Source organism: Penaeus chinensis, chromosome 31 (genome assembly GCF_019202785.1).
Source record: "Penaeus chinensis breed Huanghai No. 1 chromosome 31, ASM1920278v2, whole genome shotgun sequence".
Classification (NCBI taxonomy): domain Eukaryota; kingdom Metazoa; phylum Arthropoda; class Malacostraca; order Decapoda; family Penaeidae; genus Penaeus; species Penaeus chinensis.
The window spans coordinates 10008591-10027027 of NC_061849.1; the positions used below are offsets into that span (position 1 = coordinate 10008591).

The following is an 18437-nucleotide window of genomic DNA, read 5'->3' on the forward strand; positions in this document are numbered from 1 at the left end:
TTATGAGTATTATGATTATATTAGTAATAATTATAATAATCGTAATCATAATAAGCATGTAATAATGTTTATAATAATTTTAGTAAAATAGTAACAACAATAGTAATAATAACAAGAATAAGAATGATAAGAATTACAATTATAATAATGATAATGATAAACATCATCACCATCATCATTTCCATCATCACCCATCATCATCATTATAATACTATTCACAGTAACAGAACAAACTCACTGATGGATTAAGTTTCTATAAAGTAATATAATATAATATAGTGGTAAAAGAATATCGTATTACACATAAGATTAATATCGTAATTTCGCTCAGTACATTCTACTTATGAATGAAACTTCATCGTTATACAATAATCTAATCACAAACAGTTTGTAAAAAATAGGTGATAATCCCAAATAATGGTTGAGTCAAGTGAATTGGAGTCAAGACAATTTAATAAAGAAATTGAACACATTAAACTGAACTGATCATAATTCAGAAGGTAATAGTAAAAGTTGCAATGGTAGCATCCGTAATAATGATAATGTTATACTGATAATATTGATAATGATGATGATGATGATAATGACAAAAGTAATAACAATAATGATGACCCGAAAGACACGTTAAGAATGTTCCATTGCCCATTATTCTCGTTACTTAGGTCGGTTCCCTTCCGTTTCGCTTAGCAATTGTCCGTCCATTCGACAAGGCAATTCAGGCGTCAAAGGAAAGACACTGAGACGCTTTTCAGATTTTTCGAAAGAGCCATCAGCTGATTGCCTTACGAGAGGCGGGAAAGCGAGAGGCGATGAGTGGAGAGGGGAAGGGGGGTGGATGACCTTTTGTCCGACTAGAAAGTCTTTTTCACGCAAATCCTCCGTAGAGACAAGCCTCTGGCAGGAGCAGGAGTGTCGAGGGACTATAAAAGGCGTGAGTGAGGCCCTTGGACGCCACACGCCCTCCCTGCAGCCGCTGCTCGAGAACCACTTCCTTGACCCAAAGGTGAGTGGGTAACACTGATCAGATTTTGAAATACAACCGTTGCCTCCCTTGCTTGTACTATAGAACTTTGTTGCCGACCAGGCAGCTCGGGAGAAGTAGCGTAGTTTCGGCACGAGAATGGCAAAATAGGTCATGATTCAGATGAGGAATTCCCAGCTGCCATTCCACACACAGACTTCGAGATGGCCGGCGGACGCGCTCGCTCTCCCTCGGGACTCCTCCTTCGCCTGAGCCTCTTGCTGGTCCTTCTGGCGTGCTCCTCCTCGCCCGCCTCGTCCTCGAGCCTTCCCGCCCTTGAGGCCTTATCCCCGAGGACGGAGGATGGTGCTCAGGTGGCGCTGCACCTGGTCAAGCGCCAGGCGACAGGTAGGAGACATGGCTTTTCAATGTTTGTTCGTTCACGCTTCACTAGCTCGTGTGGGAGCCCACCTACACCCACACACACTTGCAAACACGTGCGTGTCAGCCACACACCTTACACTGTCTTTAGATAAGTCACGTCCTTAAGGCTGACTGCCCTGCATGTACCAAGCCGCGGTTGCATGCAATTGCACTCCCGAGTTAGGCTGCCGACGCGAGGCAGCTCGTCGGTGATTGTCTAGGGTGTGAGGCAGCCCGACAGTGATTGACGGGCGCGAGATGCTGGTCCGACTCTCCCTTTAAGTTGTCTGAAGATCTCTGAATGTGAGCATTATAAAATCGCCAGCCTTGACTCAGGGCTTGTGAAACCGCAGCTTCGGGGGCGACCCGGGCACAGGACCCAGACCTCTTCTCCCTCTCACTGCCTCCTCTCCCGCCCCAGGTCTGGCCAGCAGCGAGGAGGCGGCGCTGCTGGCGCTGTTCGACCTCGTGCCCCGCGCCGACCGACGCTCCGCCGCCTCCATGCTCGACCGCCTCTTCACCACGCTCGACCTCAACGGTGAGACCTTGGCTCAGGGTTCTTTGCTCATTACTCCTTCCCCTTTTACTCCACTTCCAGTGATGGGACCTTGGACTGCCTTCAAGTTTCTCTCCTTTTTTATTTATATGCTGTTGTTACAGCTTTTGCTTCTCTTCCAATTTGACGCAAGGCATCCTTTTTCCATTCTGGCTATTTTCTCCCTTCGTTATATTCTCTTTCTTCCTCCGACCATACTCGACATTATTGTTGGGGCCTTGGGTTTTGAGACTTTCTTTATTTTCTTCTTCCCTTTTATCTCTCTTTTTGTCCTCGAATTCAGTGTCTTGGTTTTCCTTACTGTGTTTTCCTTCTTTCTTCAACTTTTTCCCTACTGGTTCTTCTCTCTTTCTTCTCCTTCTTCTTACTCCCTACTCATTCACTTCCTTAGCTCTATATCGCTTTATTAATGATAATAACGTTGACAGTAATAATAATATAATAATCATTATAGTATAAATCATTATTGTTATCATTATTATTACTATTATTATTAAAGTCATCAATTCTTGCCATGATCTTCCCACACAACCGCAGAAGACGGGCTGATCGACTCGCGGGAGTTCGAGACCGTCCTCAGGCTGGTCGCCAACATGAACCGCCACCCCTCCTTCGTCTGAGCCTTCTGCCCCCAGAGCATCCCGTCGACCTCAGGACCGACCCATGCCGACCCATGACTTCGCTGGAGAACAAAAAGCATTTAGAACGACGAGTTCTGACAAGCTCGCTGGCTGAAGAACAAAAAATATTGATGACTAATGGAAGCCATTTTTGTCCAGGCTTGCATTAGGTACTGTTTATGTCTAATAAAAATGGCCTTTTTAGATCTAAATGGTTTTTAGTGATGTAACCATAATATTGATAATATTAATAGTAATAATGACCAAAAAACAATAATGATAATTATAATGATAATAGTAATAGTTGCATTAGTAATAATGATAATGAAAATAATACTAATGATAGCAAAAATTATGACAGTAATGATGATAATAATAAAAAAAATAGATAATGGTGAAATCCGAAGCAGGAAAATTGATTGATTTAAAATAAAAAAGTGATACTCAATGACATCAAACCGATGTTTAAAAAAACATAAATAATGAGAATAAAGGGTAAAATAATGATTGCACACACATACATATATATATATATATATATATATATATATATATATGAATATATACATATATGTATGTGTTTGTGTGTGTAAGTATATACATATGTACATGTATATATGTAGGTATGTATGTATATGTATATATGTAGGTATGTATGTATATGTATATATTACAGTTATTGAAGTAATCAAATTAATTAGTATGGACATGAGTATGAGTCTCTGAAATATTTACACAAACACAGACACCTACAAACAGAAAAAAATATATACATATATATGTATATATATATATTTATATGTATATATAGATATATAAATATATATATATATATATATATATATATATATATATATATGTGTGTATGTGTGTGTGTGTATGTGTGTGTGTGCATTTGTGTGACTGTGTGTGTCTATTATATATATATATATATATATATATATATATATATTTATATATATGTGTGTGTGTGTGTGGGTATATATATATATATATATATATATATATATATATATATATATATGTATGTATGTATTGCAAGTAAAACATTGAAGGGAAGTACAGGAAAACACACGAATATACCGAAGGCCTTTTCGCATTTACTGCTTCATCATGGCATACAGAACAAGAGATACATAAAAGTATATATACATGTACTTGGCGGTCAGGTCACGTCGGTAATCAGGTGAGCGACGACCTTGGCTAGTTCTTGGCTCCCAGTTGCGGTGTTGAAGTAGTTAGTTGAATATACGAACGCCGCTTCTACCATCTTCCTTTGTCGTGGGGGCTGGCCTTATTGTATGATGGAGGCCTGGGACCACTTAGGGAGATGGCCGTCGGTGTCGACGTGAACAACGAAGGCGCTCCTCCTGTCATGTCGTCGGAGGGCGCTGCTGTGTTGGCCGCTTCGTTGTTTGTGGAGGCCTCGTCCTGCCTCACCTATGTAAACTTTATCGCAACCGCCGCAAGGTATGCTGCACACCTGGCTGAGAGGCCTGTTGTGGTCTGACCTCTTTTCCTTTACGATATCTCCGATCTTCTTACCAGACGTGGTGGCTACACACTTGCGTCAGCTGCAAGTGTGTGGCGTCCCCTCTTGATCTGGTCATGATCTTTTCTGCCTTGCGTCGGAGGTGGGCGAGCAAGTTGCGAGGGTAACGGAGGCGTTCGAAGGTGTTATTGACGTGTTGCATTTCCTTCTCCAGGACCTCCGGGCTGCAGATTCTAAGTGCTCGGAGGAAGAAACCAATGACCACGCCTTCTTTGGTTCTATTGCTGTGGGCAGAGAAATAATATATAAAATCATCTTTATAAATCATCAGGTCTCTCATGGATTACGGTGTCGAGGAAAGGTAGCTGTTCGTTTCTCCCCTCTTCTGTGGTGAATTGTATGGAGGGGTGCACTGCGTTTAGTTTATGGAGGAGATCTTGAAGGTTAGTCCTGGTCGGTACTACATCGAGGATGTCCTCTGTATAACGAAGCCAGACTACATTCTTCCCCACGATGTTCCGGTAGTGGTCACCTTCGAGGGTTTCCATGAACAGCTGGGCGAGGACTGCTAAAGGAAGTGAGCCCATCGCAAGTCCTTGGATTTGCTCGTACTCACGTCCTCGGAATTCGAACGGGCCAAACTCCACGCAGAGGCGGATGAGTGCGACGTAATCATCCCTCGACAGCGGTTTTCATCCTCGTCCATTCCTGTCAGCGTTCTTTTTGCAGCTTCGATGGCCTCGTCAATCGGTACGTTCGTAAAGAGCGATTTGACGTCGAAGCTGACAAGCTTTTTGCATCTCATCCCGACGTTTTGCAGTTTTGCCATCACGTCGGTGGTGTTTGATAGATGACAACCGATGATGGAGTTTAGGGCGCTCGAGAGAGGTGCTGCGAGCTTTTTGGCTAACCGGTGTGGGGCACTCCCGATCCCGTTGGTGATGGGTCTCACGGGGCTTCCTTCTTCGTGGGTTTTGATGTTCCCACGGATCGTCGGCGTGCTTGGTGTCTCCTCGGGCAGATGCAGCAATGACTTCCTCTTCTCTGAACATCTGAGGATCTTCCTTGCTGCTCTGTTGAACTCTAGGGACCTCGCCTTCCGCGTTTCCTGTCTAGCTTCTGCAAGTAGAGATATCCGAGAGCAGTAATTCCATTTTAGTGACATAGACAGCGACTATCAATCATAACTAAACCGCCACCCTTATCGGCCGGAGCTATGCAGTCGTCTCTGCCAAGTTCCTGTAGGGCCTTAATGTACCTAGCAGGAATGTCATGCTCACGTCCTCTGGCGACTGCACAAGTCACAACTCCCTGCAGGAACCCTCTCCCAATTGCAGAGAGATTTCTGCGGTAGTTGGACTCGTTGAGGTCAGCCGTGCCTTTGCTAAAGGTACCGGTGTTGAATTTAAACCCAAAGACAGGGCTTGTCTTTTCTTCGAACAGACGCTTCTGACTGTGGACTTGGGGCTGTACTACTGCTGTACTTGGATGAGTCTCCCTTTCCTGTGGCTTACGGAAGTAGAAAATTATTAGATCGTGAAAAGAGGTATTCTACAATAAAGCGTGAGTGTCTGGCTATCTTATTTGGTGTTCAGAGATTTGAAAATTATTTAAAGGGTAAAGAGTTTATTTTAGAAGTGGATCACAAACCACTGGTGTATATGAACATAGCTAAGTCTTCTAACAACAGACTGATACGATGGGCTTTGTGTTTGCAATCTTTCAGATTCAGAGTAGTCCATGTTGCAGGTACTGATAATGTAGATGCTTACCTCCTTAGTAGGTCAGGGAAATGATTTCTGACTTTATGATATAAAGCCTAGCTATATACTTATTTGTGATCCACTTTTAAATAAACTCTTTACCCTTTTAGTAATATTCAAATCTCTGAACACCAAATAAGATAGCCAGACACTCACGCTCTATTGCAGAATACCCCTTTTCACGATCTAATAATTCTCTACTTGTGTAAGCCATAGGAAAGGAGGGCATCATCCAAGTACTGCAGTAGTGCAGCACCAAGTCCATAATCAGAAGCGTCTGTTCGAAGAATGAATGGGATGTTAGAATCAGGTAAATTGAGAACAAGATATTGACACAAGGCAGCTTTTAGCTTTTCAAACCTGTCAACCATTTCTTTCGTCCACAGTAAAGGTTCCCGCACATTTTTGCGTAACTGGTCCGAGAGCGGAGCCGAGAGTTCAGAGGCCAGAGGAATAAACATACGATAAAAAGAAATCATACCAAGGAAACATCGAAGTGTCTTCTTAGAGTTGGAATCTGCATCAGAACATCTATTTTATCCCACTGAGGTTTCAGATACTTCCCGTTAATCACAAAACCTAAATATTTAATCTCATTAAACCCAAACCTACACTTAGAGGGACGAACTGTCAAGTTGTGTTCTCGCAGACGCCCCAGAACTGAGATGATAGCTTCTAGGGGATGTTTCCACTCCTTAGCATATATGAATAGATTGTCAACGTAAAAGGCTACATTAGGTAATCCTATTAGAACGAGTCTCATGAGTCTGATATAGGTTGCACAAGCTGGTACTCATCCTAACGGTAATCTACAAAATTCCATTAGGCCTTTGTGTGTTGGAAATGCTGTCAGGGGTTTAGATCTTTCAGAGAGTGGGATCTGATAGTAAGCCTTCGTTAAATCTAGTTCAGAGAAATAAACAGCACCATTAAACTTATGTAGCTCATCCTCTATGTTCCATTAGGTTTTCGTACCCTTACTACGGGTGAACAATGAGAAGGTAATAATCTAATGATTCCTTGCTTATGTAGTTGCTCTACTTCCTCCTCAAAATGTGATTGCAGGTGGAGAGGTATGGGATATACCTTATGTTTCAAACACTCGGTAGTACTGAGGGTGATGTCAAGTTCAATAAGAGAAGCACAACCTGACGATTACGAAAACACATCGGAAAATTCTGATATTAGTTTGTAGATGTCATTCAGCTGATCATGTGTTAGTTCTGAGTTAATTTCAGCACCTGAAGTGTTAACAGATAGTAAAGAATCTACTCTACCATCAGGTGTAACGGGATATATGTCATTTTCTACATCTACATATGGCTGAGCAACATCACTGTTACCTGGAATGCTTTCTAGAACCTGAGCTTCATCCATTACCTGGGCCTGGGATACATTCGCTCGTTGATGATACCTTTTCAGAAGATTTGTATGATGAAGCTTGGGTTGACCTCTTTCCATAATCAAATAGTTTACCTTATTTCTTCTCTCCATCACCGTATGGGGACCACTCCAAGTCATTAGAAGTTTATTAGCAGTATCTGGTAATAATACTAAGACTTCGTCACCTGGACTGAAAGAACGATCTTGAGATTTAATATCAAAATAAGACCGATACCTGGTTGAGCTGATGTCAGCATTATGAGCGGCTATCTTAGCACATTCCTCTAGTTTATCCCTGAGCTCTATGACATACTGAAAGGTAGTTCGCTCGTCATCCTTAACTCCTATCCTCCCATAGATCTCTCAGCACTGTCGGAGGACCTCGCACAGCACGACCATACAGGAGTTCGAAGGCAGAAAACCCAGTTCTGTCACTCGGAATTTCTCTGAGGGCAAATAAAATAGGGATAAGATATCGGTGCCAATCGTTGGGCTTGTCCACACACAGCTTTCTTAGGGATGCTTTGAGACTACTATGTAATCTTTCCACGCTTCTATTTCCACTAGGATGATAAGGGATGGCTTAATACCCAACAATTTATGAAGTTCCCCCATCAATTGTGAAGTGAACTGCATGCCTCTGTCAGAAAGAATTTCCCCTGGGATTCCTACTCTGGAAAATATAACGAGCAAAGCTTCCGCCACAGATACGGAGTGTATTTCCCTCAGCGGAATTGCTTCAGGGAAGTCTGTAAGTGTTAAAATATACTTATGTCCATCATCAGTGGGAAGATTCAAGGGACCTACTATGTCTATTGCAACACGGGAAAAGGGCTCCATAATAATCGGCATGGGCTTAAGAGAGATGGGTTTTACTCTTCCTCTGTGTGACATTCGTTGGCATGTATCACAAGACCAACAAAAATCTCTTACGTCGCTACCCATACTTGCCCAATAAAACTGATCCGTTACCCTTTTCAAAGTCTTACGATGTGAAAAGTGGCCAGCGAGAGGAGACTCGAGAGCTATTGACGTTACTATAGCTCGGCAGTCGGCCGGTACGACTAAAGACCTCTTCCCGATCCTATTCTGAAATTTAGATTTTATGCACTTGCGGTAAGGCAACCCATCGTTTTCAATATACTCAAACATCATACCATCACGGGTCATGTGTGGTTCTCTTGATTTGACCTTCTCCCTGACAGACGACGATGAGGGACAGGAGCTTTGCAGCTTCGCAAATTCCGTCGGTGTGATATTTAAAAGTTTTAGTTTAGGCAGATCGTAAGGATGAATTCTCTTGTTCTTGCACGCCCCGGTCTCTATAGCCTGAACCGGGTCATTCTTATGGACGAGAAAATCAGATGTATCAGTATTATCAGAATTAGTCTCTCGTACCGCTAGAACATTACCGATTAGTACACTACAAAATTTGAGAGGTGCTCGTAGGGCGTTCGTCCATCCAACAAAGTAGGGACATGTGATGTAACAGCGCACCCGAGGAAAATAATCTACTCGGCCCAAATAATCGCAAACTTTGACTTAGTCTTGTCTATACCCATTAGGGGTCTTACTAAACCCATTAAGAAGAGCTCTTTTCAACTGTTTATAATCCGCAGTTATTTTGGGGGACAAACAGTTATACTGTCCTAAACGCACAGCATAAGCTGTCTTCACTATCCTCTAAAAGACTGGCAACTCGTTCGAAACGAATGAGGTAGGGTGCAAAGTCTTCACCTACTTGATAAACTGGCAAATTAGGTCTTACTGCACTGCTTATATTAACGGGAAATGAAGAATTATTCCTGTTATTCCCGGCATTAATTTTAGCAAGGTCTAACTCGTGAGCTAACCTCACCTTCTCTCTTTCTGCTTCTATTCTAGCCCTTTCGTTTTCCTCCTCTGCTTTACCTCTTTCCGCTTCTAATTACTTCAACTTTAATTATCTCTCTCTATTTCGCTCCTCCCTTCTGATTCAGAATATACTTAGGTATGTCATTGCCTTTTAAACGTAAGGCTTCAGCTTACTCTTTAAAATAATTAATAGAAGTATCGAAGTCAGGCATGGTACAATTACGTGCACTTCAATATACGAGATGAATATCCCAGCCTGTAGCTGATAAATACTAGAGGGACGTAACCCGCACCGAGCAGCAATTCTAGAAGGCGTGATCCTGCGCCTAGATCATCAAAAGACTCGCACTGATACAGGGATACTGAATCAGAAACAGGTCCCACGGGCGAGACTCGAAAGGGTGGGCAGCTCCCGCACTGCCTCCCGTTATACTAGGACACTGTGGCACTTGTCTCCGGGCCCCAAGGACGACAAGCGAGGATTGTTATCTTAGTATAACCAAACCCAAAACCTTAGAAATCCGACATCCTGGCAAGGTCGCCACTTGTGAATAATTTGGTTATTTTTCTAGTCAAAGGATGTCTTCATTTCGGAGGGTTTGAGTTTAAACGAATCTTGAAATAAATAATTTATTGTTTTCCAAAAGATTTTTGGAGACAAAACAATAAGAATGATGAGAATGATAATAAAAGTAGAAAAAAACAAATGTATCGAACACCAAACAAATATATATGCAAGAATATTGGTTTTGTTTTGAGATAAATTATATCCCCGAATAGGTAACAACGCCGAAACCCCTACCGAACCGCATGCATCTAATCAACGCTGGAATCTTCCTAAAAAAAAAAAAAAAAAAAAAAAAAAAAAAAAAAAAAAAAAAAGGAAATTAAATTGTCACAAGAACCAAGGCCAGTTCATCTCTAACGACGCTGAAAGTTCTAACAACGCTGTAACTTCTAACAACGCCGAAATCCCTACAACGTTAAAGCAAAATTTTCTTAAAATGAAACAAGTTCTCTAAATAATATATTCTAACTGGATCCAGAAATACTCATAGTAGAGCACCAAAAGACGCCCCCGCCCCTCAACTCGGCCCTCAGCTGCAGGAGGGCGCGTCTCCGTTGGTTTACCTCAGCGATCTGCCGCCACGCCCCCTTCTTCCCCCTGAGCGGGAATCGAGTCGCCGAGTGTCGAGCGAGTCGACGTGAGGGTTCAGTCAGCTCGTCCGAACCGAAGCTTTTAACTTGTTCGTAGTTTTATGTATCTGCAGAGGAAATTCTTTTAAAATAAAAATACTCTTTTTAAAACTAAAAAAAAATATTCACAATATACATATACACACACACACATATATATATACATATATATGTGTGTGTGTATATACATACATATATATGAATATATATATAACTTATATATATGTAAATAATGTGTATATATATATAATTTATATAGAGGTATAATATATATATATATATATATATATATATATATACACACACACATGAATATGTATATGCATATATATACATATACACATACATATATATGTGTGTATATACATACATACATATATATACATAATTTATATATATGTATGTAATATATATCTATATATATATATATATATATATATATATGTGTGTGTGTATGTGTGTGTGCGTGTGTGTGTACATACATATTTATATATATATAAATTATATATATGTATATATAATATATATATACATATATATATATATATATGTGTGTGTGTGTGTGTGTGTATGTGTGTGTGTGTGTGTGTGTGTGTGTGTGTGTGTGTGTGTGTGTGTGTGTGTGTAAATAGATATATAAATGTATATATACATATATATATATTTATAATATATATATCGTACATATATACATATATATATATTTATATATAAATATATATTAATATATACATATACATATACATATGTATATATATAAAATTATATATATATGCATATATACACATATACACATATCTGTGTGTGTGTATATATGTGTATGCACGCAGGTTTATACACACACACACATATATATAAATATTCATGTGTATATATATATACATGTGTATATATATCATATATATGTATATATATATACACACACACTTACACATACACACACATTCACAAACACAGCTACACAAACACACACACATATATGTGTGTATATATATATATTTATATATATGCGTGTGTGTGTATGTGTGTATGAATATAAATAAGTATATAAATATATTTATTATACAAATATACTATATATATACATATATTTTTATATATATATATGTACACACACACACACACATACACACACACACACACACACACACACACACACACACACACACACACATATATATATATATATATATATATATATATATATATATATGTACACATACACACATATATACATATATATATATGTAAATATATATATATATATGAATACCTACATACATATTTATGTGTATATATATACGTAAATATATATATATATATATATATATATATATATAAAGTTATATATATATATATGTGTGTGTGTGTGTGTACATACACACATTTGTTTTATAATATCAAATAGCTGATTTACAATTACTGTTTTATGGAAATTGTTTTTTCAATACGGGAGATTGAATCCAAAATAGTATTGCCCTGAACACACATCTCCAGGGACTTAGATTAGCAATTAAGATTAATATAAAAATGGGCGTTGACTTTCACACTAAACTTATTCCTTTGTCGACCTCGTAATTTTCGCTTAGCAGTTGTCCGTCCATTCGACAAGGCAATTCAGGCGTCAAAGGAAAGACATCAGCTGATTGCCTTACGGGAGGCGGGAAAGCGAGAGACGATGAGTGGAGAGGGGAAGGGGGGTGGATGACCTTTTGTCCGACTAGGAAGTCTTTTTTTTCACGCAAATCCTCCGTAGAGACAAGCCTCTGGCAGGAGCAGTAGTGTCGAGGGACTATAAAAGGCGTGAGTGAGGCCCTTGGACGCCACACGCCCTCCCTGCAGCCGCTGCTCGAGAACCACTTCCTTGACCCAAAGGTGAGTGGGTAACACTGATCAGCTTTTGAGAGACAACCAAAGGGCGACGCAATTTCCACTCGCCTTCCGTTGCCTCCCTTGCTTGTACTATAGAACTTTGTTGCCGACCAGGCAGCTCGGGAGAAGTAGCGTAGTTTCGGCACGAGAATGGCAAAATAGGTCATGATTCAGATGAGGAATTCCCAGCTGCCATTCCACACACAGACTTCGAGATGGCCGGCGGACGCGCTCGCTCTCCCTCGGGACTCCTCCTTCGCCTGAGCCTCTTGCTGGTCCTGCTGGCGTGCTCCTCCTCGCCCGCCTCGTCCTCGAGCCTTCCCGCCTTTGAGGCCGTATCCCCGAGGGCGGAGGATGGTGCTCAGGTGGTGCTGCACCTGGTCAAGCGCCAGGCGACAGGTAGGAGACATGGCTTTTCAATGTTAGTTCGTTCACGCTTCACTAGCTCGTGTGGGCGCCACCTACACCCACACACACTTGCAAACACGTGCGTGTCATCCACTCACCTCATACTGTCTTTAGATAAGTCACGTCCTTAAGGCTGACTGTCCTGCATGTATCAAGCCGCGGTTGCATTGCAATTGCACTCCCGAGTTAGGCTGCCGACGCGAGGCAGCTCGTCGGTGATTGACGGGCGCGAGATGCTGGTCCGACTCTCCCTTTCAGTTGTCTGAAGATCTCTGAATGTGAGCATTATAAAATCGCCAGCCTTGACTCAGGGCTTGTGAAACCGCAGCTTCGGGGGCGACCCGGGCACAGGACCCAAGACCTCGTCTCCCTCTCACTGGCTCCCTCGCCTCCTCTCCCGCCCCAGGTCTGGCCAGCAGCGAGGAGGCGGCGCTGCTGGCGCTGTTCGACCTCGTGCCCCGCGCCGACCGACGCTCCGCCGCCTCCATGCTCGACCGCCTCTTCACCACGCTCGACCTCAACGGTGAGACCTTGGCTCAGGGTTCTTTGCTCATTACTTCTTCCCCTTTTTCTCCACTTCCAGTGATGGGACCTTGGATTGCCTTCAAGTTTCTCTCCTTTTTTATTTATATGTTGTTGTTTCAGCTTTTGCTTCTCTTCCAATTTGACGCAAGGCATCCTTATTCCTTTCTGGATATTTTCTCCCTTCTTTATATTCTCTTTCTTTCTCCGACCATACTCGACATTATTGTTGGGGCCTTGGGTTTTGAGGCTTTCTTTATTTTCTTCTTCCTTTTTATCTCCTTTTTTTTTTCCTTACTGTGCTTTCCTTCTTTCTCCAACTTTTTCCCTACTGGTTCTTCTCTCTTTCTTCTCCTTCTTCTTACTCCCTACTCATTCACACTCAATCTCAGAGGTGGGACATCTTTAGCTCTATATCGCTTTATCAATAATAATAACGTTGATAGTGATTATTATCATTATCATTATCACTGTTATTATTATTAGTAGTATCATAATAATCATTATAGTATCAATTATTATTGTTACCATTATTATTAATATTATTATTAAAATCATCAATTATTGCCATGATCTTCCCACACAACCGCAGAAGACGGGCTGATCGACTCGCGGGAGTTCGAGACCGTCCTCAGGCTGGTCGCCAACATGAACCGCCACCCCTCCTTCGTCTGAGCCTTCTGCCCCCAGAGCATCCCCTCGACCTCAGGACCGACCCATGCCGACCCATGACTTCGCTGGAGAACAAAAAGCATATGAAACGACGAGTTCTGACAAGCTCGCTGGCTGAAGAACAAAAAAGATTGATAACTAATGGAAGCCATTTTTGTCCAGGCTTGCATTAGGTACTGTTTATGTCTAATAAAAATGGCCTTTTTAGATCTAAATGGTTTTTAGTGATGTAACCATTATTAACCATATTAATAGTAATAATGAAAAAATAACAATAATGGTAATTATAATTCTAACAGTAATAGTCGCATTAGTAATAATGATAACAATGAAAATAATGACAGTGATAGCAAAAATTATGACAATAATGATGATAATGATAAAAAAATAGATAATGGTGAAATCCGAAGCAGGAAAATTTATTAGTTTAAAATATAAAAAGTGATACTCAATGACATCAAACCGATGTATAAAAAAAACGTAAGTAATGAGAATAAAGGGTAAAATAATGATTACACACACATACATACATACATATATATATATATGTATATATGTATATATATATGTATGTGTGTGTGTGTGTGTGTATATACATATATACATGTATATATGTAGGTATGTATGTATATGTATATATTACAGTTATTGAAATAATCAAATTAATTAGTAGGGACATGATTATGAGTCTCTGAAATATTTACACAAACACAGACACCTACACACAGAAATATATATATATATATATATATATATATATATATATACATATATGTATATATATATTTATATGTATATATAGATATATATACATATATGTATATATATATTTATATGTATATATATATAGATATATATATATATATATATATATATATATATATATATATGTGTGTGTGTGTGTGTGTGTGTGTGTGTGTGCATTTGTGTGTCTGTCTGTGTGTTTGTATTATATATATATATATATATATATATATATATATATATGTGGGGGGGGGGGTGTATATATATATGTATTGTAAGTAGAACAATGAAGGGAAGTACAGGAAAACACACGAATATGCCGAAGACCTTTTCACATTTACTGCTTCATCAGGGCATATACAACAAGAGCTAAATAGAAATATATATACATGTACTTTGTGGTGAAGTAGTTAGTTGAATGGACGAAGGCCGCTTCTACTATCTTCCTTTGTCGTGGGGGCAGGCCTTTTTTCTAATGGAGGCCTGGGACCATGTATGGAGATGGCCGTCGGTGTCGACGTGAACAACGAAGGCGCTCCTCTTGTCATGTCGTCGGAGGGCGCTGCGGTGTTGGTCGATTCGTTGTTCGTGGAGGCCTCGTCCTGCCTCACCTATGTAAACTTTATCGTAGCCGCCGCAAGGCATGCTGTACACTGGCTGAGAGGCCTGTTGTAGTCTGACCTCTTTTCCTTTACGATATCTCCGATCTTCTTACCAGACGCCGTGGCTATCTTCACCGTGTGGCCCAAGGGCCTCCAGGTGTTGCGTCAGCTGCAAGTGCGGGATGATGATCCTGTGTGGCGTCCCCTCTTGATCTGGTCATGATCTTTTCTGCCTTGCGTCAGAGGTGGGCGAGCAAGTTGCGAGGGTAACGGAGGCGTTGGAAGGTGTTATTGACGCGTTGCATTTCCTTCTCCAGGACCTCCGGGCTGCAGATTCTAAGTGTTCGGAGGAAGAAACCAATGACTACGTCTTCTTTGGTTCTATTGTTGTGGGCAGAGAAATAATGTATAAAATCATTAGGTCTCCTATGGATTACGGTGTCGAGGAAAGGTGGTGAATTGTATGGATGGGTGCACTGCGTTTAGAGGAGATCTTGAAGGTTAGTCCTGGCCGGTACTACATCGAGGATGTCCTCTGCATAACAAAGCCAGACTACATTCTTCCCCACGATGTTCCGGTAGTGGTCAGCCTCGAGGGTTTCCATGAACAGCTGGGCGAGGACTGCTGGAAGAAGTGAGCCCATCGCAAGTCTTTGGATTTGCTCGTACTCACGTCCTCGGAATTCGAACGGACCAAACTCCATGCAGAGGCGGATGAGTGCGAATGTCAGGCTCACGTCCTCTGGCGACTGCACAAGTCACAACTCCCTGCAGGAACCCTTTCCCAATTGCAGAGAGATTTCTGCGGTAGTTGGACTCGATGAAGTCAGTCATGCCTTTTCTAAAGGTACCGGTGTTGAATTTAAACCTAACGACAGGGCTTGTCTTTCCTTCGAACAAACACTTCTGATTGTTGACTAGAGGCTGTACTACTGCTGTACTTGGATGATTCTCCCTTTCCTGTGGCTTACGGAAGTATTTGGTGTTCAGAGATTTGAATATTACTTAAAGGGTAAAGAGTTTATTTTCAAGCTCTATTGCAGAATACCTCTTTTCACGATCTAATAATTCTCTACCTGCGTAAGCCAGAGGAAAGGGGGCATCATACAAGTACTGCAGTAGTGCAGCACAATCAGAAGCATCTGTTCGAAGAATGAATGGGATGTTAGAATCAAGTAATTTGAGAATAGGATATTGACACAAGGCAGATTTTAGCTTTTCAAACCTGTCAACCATTTCTTTCGTCCACAGTAAAGGTTCCCACACATTTTTACGTAACTGGTCCGAGAGCGGAGCCGAGAGTTCAGAGGCCAGAGGAATAAACATGCGATAAAAAGAAATCATATCAAGGAAAGATCGAAGTGTCTCCTTAGAGTTGGAGTTGGAAACTGCATCATAGCATCTATTTTATCCCACTGAGGTTTCAGATATGTCCCGTCAATCACAAAACCTAAATATTTAATCTCATTAAACTCAAACCTACACTTAGAGGGACGAACTGTCAAGTTGTGTTCTCGCAGACGCCCCAGAACTGAGATGATAGCTTCTAGATGATGTTTCCACTCCTTAGCATATATGAATATATTGTCAAAGTAAAAGGCTACATTAGGTAATCCTATTAGAACGAGTCTCATGAGTCTGATATAGGTTGCACAAGCTGTTACTAATCCAAACGGTAATCTGCAAAATTCCATTAAGCCGTTGTGTGTTGGAAATGCTGTCAGGGGTTTAGAGAGTGGGATCTGATGGTAAGCCTTCGTTAAATCTAGTTCAGAGAAATAATCAGCACCATTAAACTTATGTAGCTCATCCTCTATGTTCCATTAGGTTTTCGTACCCTTACTACGGGTGAACAATGAGAAGGTAATAATCTAATGATTCCTTGCTTATGTAGTTGCTCTACTTCCTTCTCAAAATGTGATTGCAGGTGGAGAGGTATGGGATATACCTTATGTTTCAAACACTCGGTAGTACTGAGGGTGATGTCAAGTTCAATAAGAGAAGCACAACCTGGAGATTCCGAAAACACATTTTGTCATTTTCTACATCTACATATGGCTGAGCAACATCACTGTTACCTGGAATGCTTTCTAGAACCTGAGCTTCATCCATTACCTGGTCCTGGGATACATTCGCTCGTTGATGATACCTTTTCAGAAGATTTGCATGATAAAGCTCGGGTTGACCTCTTTCCATAATCAAATAGTTTACCTTCTTTCTTCTCTCCATCACCGTATGGGGACCACTCCAAGTCATTAGAAGTTTATTAGCAGTATCTGGTAATAAAGACTTCGTCACCTGGATTGAAAGAACGATCTTGAGATTTAATATCAAAATAAGACCGATACCTGGTTGAGTTGATGTCAGCATTATGAGCGGCTATCTTAGCACATTCCTCTAGTTTATCCCTGAGCTCTATGACATACTGAAGCTCGTCATCCTTGATACTCATATCCTCCCATAGATCTCTCAGCACTGTCAGAGGACCTCGCACAGCACGACCATACAGGAGTTCGAAGGCAGAAAACCCTGTTCTGTCACTCGGAATTTCTTTGAGGGCAAATAAAGTAGGGATAAGATATCGGTGCCAATCTTTGGGCTTGTCCACACACAGCTTCCTTAGGGATGCTTTCAGTCTACTATGGAATCTTTCAACCCTTCCCTTTCCACTAGGATGATAAGGGATGGCTTAATACCCAACAATTTATGAAGTTCCCCCATCAATTGTGAAGTGAACTGCGTGCCTCTGTCAGAAAGAATTTCCCCTGGGATTCCTACTCTGGAAAATATAACGAGCAAAGCTTCCGCCACAGAGTCTATTTCCCTCAGCGGAATTGCTTCAGGGAAGTCCGTCGCGAATTCTATAAGTGTTAAAATATACTTGTGTCCATCATCAGAGGGAGGATTCAAGGGACCTACTATGTCTATTGCAACACGGGAAAAGGGCTCCATAATAATCGGTATGGGTTTTACTCTCCCTCTGTGTGACATTCGTTGGCATTTATCACAAGACCAACAAAAATCTCTTACGTCGCTACCCATACTTGCCCAATAAAACTGATCCGTTACCCTTTTCAAAGTCTTACGATGTGAAAAGTGGCCAGCGAGAGGAGACTCGAGAGCTATTGACGTTACTATAGCTCGGCAGTCGGCCGGTACCACTAAAGACATCTTCCCAATCTTATCCTGAAATTTATATTTAATGCACTTGCGGTAAGGCAACACATCGTTTTCAATATACTCAAACATCATACCATCACGGGTCATGTGTGGTTCTCTTGATTTGACCTTCTCCCTGACAGACGACGATGAGGAAAAGGAGCTTTGCAGCTTCGCAAATTCCGTCGGTGTGATATTTAAAGGTTTTA

At 41.1% G+C, this 18437-nt stretch overlaps 2 protein-coding genes across 2 annotated transcripts; both read left to right on the plus strand.

Moving 5' to 3' along the window:
- The first annotated feature begins 901 nt into the window (after window positions 1-901).
- Window positions 902-2766, plus strand: LOC125041645. The gene is made up of 4 exons (XM_047636767.1): window positions 902-1003; window positions 1178-1369; window positions 1806-1922; window positions 2478-2766. Exons 2-4 carry the CDS (start codon window positions 1186-1188, stop codon window positions 2558-2560), a joined length of 384 nt encoding a protein of 127 aa, XP_047492723.1. The 5' UTR covers window positions 902-1003; window positions 1178-1185; the 3' UTR covers window positions 2561-2766.
- A 9269-nt stretch (window positions 2767-12035) lies between these two features.
- LOC125041649 lies at window positions 12036-13901 on the plus strand. Its single transcript, XM_047636781.1, has 4 exons — window positions 12036-12124; window positions 12329-12520; window positions 12936-13052; window positions 13644-13901. The coding sequence occupies exons 2-4, from the start codon at window positions 12337-12339 to the stop codon at window positions 13724-13726; spliced, it is 384 nt and encodes a 127-aa protein (XP_047492737.1). The 5' UTR covers window positions 12036-12124; window positions 12329-12336; the 3' UTR covers window positions 13727-13901.
- The last annotated feature ends 4536 nt before the right edge of the window (window positions 13902-18437 follow it).

What these genes read in the sequence shown, in the direction of transcription:
- LOC125041645 (XM_047636767.1), top strand. Translation starts at nt 1,186, where the DNA reads ATGGCCGGCGGACGCGCTCGCTCTCCCTCGGGACTCCTCCTTCGCCTG. An exon ending in GGTCAAGCGCCAGGCGACAG is followed by an intron (nt 1,370 to 1,805) that starts GTAGGAGACATG and finishes CTCCCGCCCCAG; the next exon opens with GTCTGGCCAGCAGCGAGGAG. An exon ending in CACCACGCTCGACCTCAACG is followed by an intron (nt 1,923 to 2,477) that starts GTGAGACCTTGG and finishes ACACAACCGCAG; the next exon opens with AAGACGGGCTGATCGACTCG.
- LOC125041649 (XM_047636781.1), top strand. Translation starts at nt 12,337, where the DNA reads ATGGCCGGCGGACGCGCTCGCTCTCCCTCGGGACTCCTCCTTCGCCTG. An exon ending in GGTCAAGCGCCAGGCGACAG is followed by an intron (nt 12,521 to 12,935) that starts GTAGGAGACATG and finishes CTCCCGCCCCAG; the next exon opens with GTCTGGCCAGCAGCGAGGAG. An exon ending in CACCACGCTCGACCTCAACG is followed by an intron (nt 13,053 to 13,643) that starts GTGAGACCTTGG and finishes ACACAACCGCAG; the next exon opens with AAGACGGGCTGATCGACTCG.